Source organism: Triturus cristatus, chromosome 7 (genome assembly GCF_964204655.1).
Source record: "Triturus cristatus chromosome 7, aTriCri1.1, whole genome shotgun sequence".
NCBI lineage: Eukaryota > Metazoa > Chordata > Amphibia > Caudata > Salamandridae > Triturus > Triturus cristatus.
The window spans coordinates 1,303,867,410-1,303,878,540 of record NC_140590.1 but is presented as its reverse complement, the minus strand read 5'-3'; the positions used below and the strand labels follow the sequence as shown (position 1 = coordinate 1,303,878,540).

The following is an 11,131-nucleotide window of genomic DNA, read 5'->3' as shown; positions in this document are numbered from 1 at the left end:
TTATTTGGACATGCTGGATCTAGCGTAGCTTTTTTCAAAAGAGGTGTAATTATCACTTTTTTCCAGCATGTTGGCACTATTCCACTCTCCAGAGATTGCTTGCAGATCACCGTTAGCACCGGAAAGAGCTCTGTTCCTAAGGCTTTCCATATAATTAGCCTGAGGAAACACAAAGGGCTAATTTGGTAAAGTCTTTCTCTGATGGTTTATCAAAATGATCGAGGCTAACAGAGGTCTCTGCCATTTCCTGCTCTTGTTTCTGGATGGCTAGATACCCCTGAGACTTTCCATTTTGATCCTCCTTTGTGGGCATAATTCCCACTTGTAGTCATAGAATTCAGAAAAGGTCAAAATGCTGGACACTGCATCAGAAATTAAGAACAGTTTAACAGGTGCAAGATTACACCGGATAAGAGAGACCAGCACACAGGTCTTTACTAAGACATTGGGACAGACACCTGGGAGAAAAGAAGCACACAAGCTTAACTCTGATACATACCACCCCTCTGTGTGATTACAGGTCTCACAGCCAACTATATACTTAAACATTTCTGCTCTGCAAACATCACTAATCCTCCATCCTAGAAAGAAAGGACATTTTAGATAACTTAGTAGACAAAAAGACAACACACTGAGGGAGAGTGGAAGAGAGGGGGTAAATGGCGCTTGAAAGATCATTAGGGCATTAAGTGCTACAAAACGTTTGTGTCCATATTGCCCAAGTAAGGATTTCTCTAGATTACAGTCACAGTAAAAGAGTGAGTGTGGAAACAGAGGTAAGTGTACAGACACATCTATGAACGATTTATTTTACACAACACATTAAAGTCTCTTACGGTAATTGTGCAGAGTGAGGGTAGATTTCATTTTAGGAAGTACATCAACAAACATTTTCTAACAATGTGCAAACGTTTAAATAGCGAATGTGGTTTATGTAACAATTGCTATCCTCCCCCTCACCTCAAATCAGCCATGTTTGTCCTACTCCTACCATGCTACCTTGACAGTTTTTTCAATAACATATGTGCTTACCTAAGATGTATGCAGCAGACACCCATATCACCTACCTTAAACAACTGAGTTTATAGCCCGGTCCAAGAGCTCTACTTTGAATCGTACTATGACCCACGACAATTACAAACACGTGTATTGCCCCAAATCATTTTAACAGGTTCACTGACGTGCTAAAATAAGGACAGCAAACGGTTAAACACCCCATGACTTCTGATTATTAGAGTTGTAGACGCCTTCAGACTTAGAGGGGAGCATAGTAATCCTTTTGCAATGCCTGCAAGTAAGGGAAATTCCGTCACGATACTTGGTCCTGGTCACCCTCCGTAAATTTGGCAGATCTCAAAAGGTTGCGTAGAAGCCTCCCTGGGCGTGTCGGAGATTGTTTACAAATACTGGTGCACATTCAGCAGAGGCTCATTCGCTGACCGAGCATGATCAGAGGGGTGATACTTGCACTTGGCAGGAAATTGACGCCCAGTCGATCGAGAAGGTCGAGCAAAGCAAGAGGTGAGTGACTGAGAGCTACAGTTGCAGTCTGCTTCCTGTGGGAAAAAGAAAGGATGTTAACACATAGACAAACTTAGTGAGGAAAATTAGGAAACTACGCCAGTGTAAACAGTACACTACAAATCAAACCCAACACTTCAAAACACAGACATACACACAGTGTAGCCCTACCGATCTTCCATGTAACAACCCAGCGCTTAACAATCCACGAGTGGTGTGGTACAGGGACTCACCACAAGCGAAAGGTTAATTAGATGCAACACATTTGAAATTAGGTAAAATAGTGCCCTTCAAACATTGGGGTTTATAATGTGTACTGTACAGGGTACTGAAGTCATTCAACCAGAGGAAACAAGGGCAGAGTACACATTCAATACAAAATACTTCTTCAAAACGTGACTTGTAATGTTTTTTATACAGAGCTGTGAGGAAATATGAATTTTTATGATCAATTGTGTCCCCTATCTTAGACCCCAACGGCTCCATGTACATGCTACAAGTACATGTATGTTCCCTCCACTTCAAGCTACGAAGACGCAAATACATATGCGTCCAACGTTAACATGTCCTCTTTCAGATCCACCATGAATGGGTCGGATATTCCGTTCCTAAGTATGCCTTGCCACCGTCTTTATATGGTGTACTTTTCACGTTCTTCAGCTCTGGCAAGTTAGGCCCTGAATTCTGCCATCGAGCTTTTCCTGCCTTCTGCCTCTGAATGCTCCAGCCTGGACCTGCATCTGTATCCATGACCTTTGTCTTACTTCCTGCGCGGCTAACGGTGCCTGGCCCGGCCTGTTGCCTGCCAAGACTGTATTCAGCCTTCAAGTTATCTGCTCCGCTCCTCGAGAAATACATTCCTGTCTAGTAGTTTAGGTAAACATCCTTCCAGCTACAGAGCAAAGGGCCCGGCCTTACTGTCTCCGTGCAAGTAATTCATGGCTCCTGTTGCCATGGTAGGCCCATGCCCGCTCGCATCTCATGTAGACACATAGACGCTTATACAAGCACTAGTAGTTAGTATAGGATAGCCTCTGCCTGAGAGACCTTTCCTTCCAGATAATACAGTTCCTTAAACACAAGATATTAGATACGATTTGGGATTAGGTTGTTCTGACATCCCAGACTTCTGTCTCCTCATGTAGGGCTAAATGTCAAGTCCCCTTCACCCTCCAGTTACACGTCAATCACACGTCATGCTGCCGTGCGCGCACCTCTGCCATGTATTTCTGCTGACTTTGTAGGATTCTCTTATGGATCCACCCACCTGTGTCATCATCATAATGACGTTTCTTGTACACGCCTATTATAACGCCTTTTTTCATTACGTATGTGTATTCTTATCTCTCTTCTCAACTGTTACGCCTTCTGCATATGTCTTCACTGTAATGCATTGACTATATATATGATAACCTGTCAATAAAGTAGCGCTCTATTCCTTCCCGAACCTTCGTGGTGACGGAATCCGATTGCCTGGTTCGAACCAATTCCTTTGTAAGGAATAAATCCCATTTTAAAACCTCAAATACCACGGATTCTGCCTCTTATTTTTACTGAGTTATTCTTATTGAATTTTACCGCCTAAATTAAGTCTAGGTAATTAAAATTTACCACAGCTGTACATGCTAATTCGTCTTGTTCAACAGCATGCATCCCACATGGACAAGACTCTTTGCCACTAAGTGATTTTTAAGTATGGCTTGACAAAGCAGCTGTCTGCAAGACCTATTGTTTTCAATTTACACTGCGTGTGCTTTGGGTCAGCTTCTTTCAGCCAGTGGCTTGAGACTGCCAAACACATCTTGGCTAATCCCAGAAGAGTAAACATCTCTGACCTGATACTACTGGTTGCTTAGGTTTTACTCCGCCTTGCCAGTGGGTCCTCCCATTGCAAAGTATGAGGGATTATTTTACATCTGAAATGTACACCCAATCATCCCAATTTTGGCCACGTTGCTTCTTTTACACACCCATGGGTTTTGTGCTTTTACAACTATAAAAAGCATTTTATTAATGCTTTTATCAGGATTTAGGTACAAGACTGACCTTAAGATGGCCAACCTAATAAGTTGTCCATGTTGAAGAACGGGACAGCTTGACTTTCAATTTTTTCATTTATTTAATTTTATTAGCCAACGTAAAAAAAAGATACATAAAGCATTTCAATAGAGCAACCACCCCCCCACCCCTCAGTGAGAGAAAAAACTGCGTATAGTTTAGAGAAGAGATAAAAACACAGTAAACCAAGAAGCACATACATTTAAGAAGAGAAAGAACAAAATATGAGCATGGGCAGCCTTGCCTGGTGCCCCGGGAGATCTCAAACTGCCCGGTTAGTTGTCCATTAACTGAGACACAAGCTGTTGGTTTTACATAAAGGGCTTGTACTGCCTGCGTGATCTTTGGCCCGAATCCCATTCTCCTTATGACTGCCCACAGAAATTGCTAGGAGACCCGATCAAAGGCTTTCTCAGCGTCCAACAGTGTAAGTGACATCGGGTCTCCAGCAGCCTGTGCGGCGTCAAAAAGAGTAATGGCCCTTCTAACATGCTCAGTTGTTCCTTTTTTCGGGATAAACCCATGCTGCCACTCTGAAACCAAAGATTCAACTACTGAAGAAATTCTGTTAGCTAGCACTTTGGAGAAGATCTTTGAATCACAATTAATGAGCGTTATTGGTCGATACGAACTAATCTCTGTTGGAGATTTATCCTTCTTTGGGAAAATAGCTATTCTGGCCATAGACCAGGATGCTGGTGGTAAAGTCCCATTAAAGATAGAGGTTATTACTTCTATAAGAATTGTCTTAATTTGTGGAGCGAAAGTCTTATAGAACTCTACTGGGATGCCATCCAGCCCAGTAGCTTTCCCATCAGGCAGGCTGTTGAGGGATTCCAGTATCTCGTCCCATGTGGGAGTTATGTCTAACATTTCCCTATCCTCTAAGGAAAGAGATCTGAGGTTGATCTTGCTAAGGTAGTTGGTGGTCTCGTTAGCGATTAGGTCACTGGGACCATGATTCCCCTCATGCGCGCACCTCTGCCATGTATTTCTGCTGACTTTGTAGGATTCTCTTATGGATCCACCCACCTGTGTCATCATCATAATGACGTTTCTTGTACACGCCTATTATAACGCCTTTTTTCATTACGTATGTGTATTCTTATCTCTCTTCTCAACTGTTACGCCTTCTGCATATGTCTTCACTGTAATGCATTGACTATATATATGATAACCTGTCAATAAAGTAGCGCTCTATCCCTTCCCGAACCTTCGTGGTGACGGAATCCGATTGCCTGGTTCGAACCAATTCCTTTGTAAGGAATAAATCCCATTTTAAAACCTCAAATACCACGGATTCTGCCTCTTATTTTTACTGAGTTATTCTTATTGAATTTTACCGCATAAATTAAGTCTAGGTAATTAAAATTTACCACATAATTGGCACCCGAATAGGGACACCTCCCTCACCTCACGCGCCGGAGGTGCGTTGCAGACCCGGTCTCCTGCCACAGCCGGACGGACAACTACGCGTACCCGCAGGATTTCCTGTATCTCCCTCAGGCCAACGGGGGTGACTGAGGCTGCGATCAACACCCAGACGAGGCGGTGAGGAGTGCGGAGGATCCCGACCAGAGCCTAGCTGAGAGAGCAAGATCCGAGGTATACAGAGGCCCACCAGATTCCGAAGTTCCGAAGTAACTAACACCCTTATGCATCAAGCCAAAATCCAGTCGGTAAAATACCGATTCCTTATTAGCTCCCGGTATTAAGTAAAAAATACCCAATGCCAATGCATCAACCCAAAAGCAGAAATCGGTATTTAAGGAATCCTTAAATAGCGATTCTTTAAATAGGGATTCCTTAAATACCGATTCCTTAAATAGCGATTGCATTTAAGGAATCCCAAAGTGAGATTCCTTAAATGCAATGCATCAAAGTTAAAAAATTAGCGATTTCGCTAATAAGGGGAGCAAATTACCATGAAGATGAACTGCATGGTAATTTGCAAAAACTTTGAAAAATGCACTTTTGTGCATTTTTCAAAGTTTCATGTTGCGCACACACATGCCCTTAGAGCATGTGTGTGTGCAACATATGTGCACATATCATTTTCAGGGGTGCAACAGGGTGTCCTTTTGACACCCTGGCACCCTTGAAAGTGCTCCCGCTATTAGCGATTCGGTAATACCGAATCGCTAATACAGAATGGCTTTACATTCATTCCTATGGGCCTCCAAGCCCATAGGAATGAATGGGTAGGTATTCCTTATTACCGATTCGGTATTACCGATTCGGTAATAAGGAATGTTAAGGAATCGCTATTTGAATAGCGATTCCTACATGCATAGCCTTTTGCTATTCCTTATTAGCGATTCCTTAATTTTCGCTAATAAGGAATCGCAAATGCTAATGTTGATGCATATGCCCCTTAGTCACGAGTCGAGTCCAGTCCAGTTTAGTCTAGTCCAGTCCAGACTTTCCGAGGCCTTCTGTTCCGTTCCGTGCTTCCCGGTGAGTACCGTTGCTGGGGACGCATCTAGACGTGCGCATTGGTTTGTGCCGGTCAAGACGGGTTTGGGTACACAGACCTGGTCTGCACTGTTTCAGCAGTGTATCTGTGCTGTTTAGCAGTACATCTAGTATTATGCAGTTAGCTAGTTTTATTCTAATTATCATTGTTCGTTTTAAAATGTTTTAATATGTTTTAAATGTCGTGGTATGAGTGATTGTTCGATTTTCATTACTGTGTTTATTGTATTAATTGTGTTCAAGTCCGAGTAAGAATCAGGTAGCAAGGTTAAGATGCCGTTATTCTCAAAATTAAGACAGATAAGAACTAGAAAAGGGATACTCGAGGAAGCCGTTCCCGTTCCACCTAGGGACACTCCAGGGTACTTTATGTACCATAAACATGGCCTAGATGCCGTATTATATCTCGATTTGTGGGTGGACTATACCAAGGATTTAGCAGAGAATCAGAGATGGCCCACTACTGGGACATGGGATGCAGATTGCATCATGAGAGTAGAAGAAGCATTATGGAAAAAGAAAGCCAGACAGTCACAGAAAGATGCCATTGAATTATGGCGTAAAGAATCGCATAGACGCACAGAGAAAGCGCTCAGAAAAGAAGAGAAAAGTAGGGAGGATTCAGACAAAGCCCGAGAAAACGTATTGGTTGAGGAAGGTATCCGAGTAAAAGCAGAACAAGTAGACAGGCAACGAAACACTCTTATGAATGGTATGTATCCTCTTCTGGCCGAGGGTTTACCTAAGGCCACCCTGGAAGTACCGAAAGATCTGCCACCTCCATTGCTTCCGACTAAATTGCACCCCAAGACCGCAAAGGACATTTTCCTTTCTTCCTATTTAGACGATGTAGCCCCCGAATATGTTAATACTCCGCCGCCACGCACACCACCTGCTAATGACGCTCGACCCCGAGATAATCTGCCCCCACTTCTGCAGCAACATACTCCTCCGTCCGTTCAAAACCTTCCGCCCGTTCCTTCACTTCTTCCTGCATCTATTCTTCCTACCTTACACCCAACGAATCCTTTTGGACCTAGCACCTCAGGAGGTGCGACAGGAAGTTTTCATACGCCGCCATCAGCGCGTCGATTGACTTATAGGGATCTAGCACACCAACGTACCCCTCAAACAGCGAATTATGACATATATAAAGAGCCTCTTACAGATTGTAGATATGATCCAGTACCAGGTAAAGACGACAGAATGATGCTATCATCAGTACGTCTACGACGAGTTGCGAACTATTTAATGATATTACCAGGAATGATTGATCATCTAGACAAAATATATCACTTTGTCCAAACAGGGCAGGGTCCTGAAAGTATTGGCGAGGCCATGGCATACCAGAAAGTGGACACGCAGAAACTGTTGTTACGCTTCTTTATAAACTGCCTGATAAGACACAGAGATAGGCCAGGTGTAGACCCGGAAGAAATGAAAGCCCTTAACAAATGGGGTCAGAATATAGCAGACGGAAAACATGATAAACAGAATAGTATAGAAAGTATGTACCGAAGGATCAGAAAAACAGTAGAACAAATATGTGAAAGAGAACAGCCTGAAAGAGAAATAGATGCAGATAAAACCGAGTCCTCGGGGGAGGAGGAACAGCTAGAAATGACAACAGGACAATTACAATTACCAGCTAGAGAAACGATAGCTTATGTAGGTAAGGGAAGATCCTTCAATAATCCAATACGTCCGATACGTCCAGAAAGTAAGAGAATTTTTCAAGCAGCTATGTCAAACCCAAAGACCCCTGAACATTTGTTTCAGGCTACTGATAGAATACTTCAAGAACGAATGGGGTACCATGTACTCGATTCTATGGATGAACAAGAATTAGCCAGGTCAGCAGTACAATGGGCTGACAGTTCTGATAAATATAGTGATGATGCGCTAGTACATACGTTTTTGAATCTTTCACCAGACGAACAGCGTTTAGCTGGTATATACATGATACAACACCTCCTTATATTGTATAAAGGCCAACACTCCGATCCTGGTCCCCTACCTGATATACTGATAGAACTACTCATGAATAAATGGAGAGGTCTAGGTACCGATCTAATTAAAGTAATTCTAGAACATCGACACAGATATAGTGCCTTTCTGTGTCCAGAGCACGATCCAGCTCCCTCCATGGAAAGAAAGACGTATTACATAGACAGACAGAATCCCTTACGCGAAGTGCACCCAGTTAGAAACGATGATAATACTTTTAGACGCGTGTTTGTGTACACGTCTATAACTAAAATAGAACTATTGGAAATGAAAAAATTAGTGCCCAGCCATGACAGAGATCCAGCAGGTTTCCACCGTGAAATAAAAGACATGTTACTCATGGGTGATTATACCTATCCTGACATTATGAAAATATTAAAAGTATTATTGCCTGCCGGTATTTACGAGAAACTCAAAGAAAAAGAGTGGGAGGTGGGAGAACAAAAGATTGATTGGACAGCATTAGAAAACGAAGAAAATACCCGAACTGCAGGCCTAGGGCTTGGAGACAAAACTAAAGCATTACCAGGATTATTAGTACAAGTATTACCACGTTTATTAACTACGAAAAAGGAAGACTGGGGAGCAATATCAGCTTGCAAACAGAAACCCGATGAAGACACTAGTGATTTTTATTCCCGATTTGAAAAATGTTTTGGTATTAATAGTGGTCTGAAAGCAAGTAGCGATTCATATCCACATCTTTTTGTAACAAAATTAGTCGAGAATTCCTTGCCTCAGGTTAAGAACAATACCCCGTCACAAATGTTACAAATGCTACAGTACCACCAGAATAGAATTAGAGAAGAACAAGAACACGAACAAAGACGTATGAAAGACACGAAAATGAAAATGCTCGTCGCCCAGTCAGTTCCAGCTGACAGTCATAAAAAGGGTGCGACACAGTCCAACCATTCAGCGGTTCCTGTTAAAGGGACATGTAACTATTGTAAACAGCCAGGTCATTATATAAACGATTGTGCAGTTCTGAAACATAATATCTCTACGGGTAAAACCAAGGAGAGACCGCGTCCACCTAGACAGGATCAGATCCAACAACAAGTACCTCAGAACGTACAGTCTATGCAAGCTGCACAACAGACCGTAGCGGCCCCACAGCCACAGCCTATTGCCGCAACACAAAACACGACACAACAGATGTACCAGTATGCACAAAGTGATTATCCCGATTATCAGCGATACACATGAAATAGCCTAGAGAGGGAAGTTGGCTTACCCCTTATTGAGGTTCCTGTAGATCAAGAGGGTCCTTATGTACATAGTCAAGTATTAGGGAAAGACAGAAAGTTTTTAATTGATACAGGGGCAAGCAGAACAACTATAAGTCACGACGAGGTTCCAGGGGCACCCCTCTCAGGCTCACAAAATGTTTCCCTTGGATTTTCAGGAAAGCCTATTGTTAATGAAGTATCGCAACCTCTTTCTCTTGCAGTTGGTCCATTGACACGGACTACAGATTTATTGCTTACAAAATCATGCCCAGAAAACTTGTTAGGTATAAAGACACTGAAAGCTCTAGGAGCTGTAATATGTTGTTCCCCGGAGGGGGTACGACTATTTCTGCGTGACTTTAAAGGTCACTATGTATTTAGAGACATGGATCACAGGTTACAGAATGTCCCTGCACATTTATGGGCACAAAGCCCCACTGATGTAGGTTGTATGCACATTACACCATATCGAGTTACACTCAAAGCAGGAGTGGTATTACCACGAATTCGACAATACAAGTTACCTCCAGATGCTGTAGTGGCTTTGCTGCAAATCATTGACGAGCTCATTGCACAAGGAGTGGTTGTGGAAACCGACTCCAATGTATGTAATTCTCCTATTATTCCAATTCTTAAACGAACTGATCCAAATGCACCCCCAGTTTATCGATTAATTATTGATCTGCGCGAATTGAATAAATGCATTGTACCACAGTATCCCGTGGTTCCAGATATCTCTTCATTATTGACAGCTATTGATTCAGAAGCAACGTTCTTTACTGTGATTGACCTCAAGAACGCCTTCTTTAGCGTCCCAATCGATCCGGAAAGCCAATATTTGTTCGGTTTCTGTTTAAATGGACGAAGCTTCAAATTTGCACGCGCACCTCAAGGATTCACAGAAAGCCCCAGCATCTATAGCCAAGCACTGAAAAGACAACTTGACAGTATCCACATGCCTGTTAACACTACCCTGCTTCAGTATGTCGATGATCTGCTGATCACCGCCCGAAGCGAACCCGAATGTGAAAAAGCATCACTGACGGTTTTACATTTTCTGGCCGACAAGGGGCACAAGGTGTCCCCTTCGAAGCTGCAATTCTGTGTTCAGCAAGTTGTGTACCTTGGGCACTTGCTGTCCAAGGGGGGGAGACAGCTCACACCTGACCGCATCCAGTTAATTGTAAACATGCCACCACCCAAGACACAAAAGGAGGTACGGGCCTTCATAGGTCTCACTTCGTACTGTAGACAATGGATTCCCCAATATGCATTTCTAGTAAAGCCACTCATTCAGTTGACAACCCAGGAGGCAGCGACTTCGACTGTCCTCCCTTGGACTCAGGCACATACACAAGCTTTTGAAGACTTAAAGAAAGCCTTATGTCAAGCACCTGTTTTAGCGACACCATGTTACAGTAAGCCTTTTACACTTTTCGTTACAGAACGCGAAGGTACTGCCTTGTCAGTACTCACTCAGGAACAAGCAGGTTCACACAAACCGTGTGCTTACTTTTCTAGCACATTAGATCCAGTAGCCCAGGCTCTGCCTACGTGCCTGAAATCAGTCGCAGCAACAGCTTTAGCGATCAGACAAAGCGATTCCATAGTATTAGGACATCAATTGACAGTGCAAGTTCCACATTCCGTGGAAATTCTTTTAAACCGAACTCAGACTCAGCACTTGACCATAGCACGACTGACAGGTTACGAATTAACATTGTTTCAGCCACACATAGAAATCAGACGCTGTAGTACATTAAATCCTGCCACACTTTTGCCATTAAGTGGAACAGACCCATTGGCACATGATTGTATTGAAGTCATTACTATTACGA

The 11,131-nt window shown here is 43.0% G+C and overlaps 1 protein-coding gene across 2 annotated transcripts in view; it reads right to left on the bottom strand.

Moving 5' to 3' along the window:
• Window positions 1–777: 777 nt before the first annotated feature.
• MTCL2 (microtubule crosslinking factor 2) overlaps window positions 778–11,131 on the bottom strand; it is a 1,546,820-nt gene continuing 1,536,466 nt past the window's right edge. For both annotated transcript variants that reach the window (XM_085618920.1, XM_085618919.1), the window contains one exon: window positions 778–1,556. Coding sequence is in view for 1 of the 2 variants with exons in the window: in XM_085618919.1 (XP_085475045.1) it covers window positions 1,398–1,556 (159 nt within the window). In the remaining variant the exon portion in view is untranslated. The remainder of the gene's footprint in view (window positions 1,557–11,131) is intronic.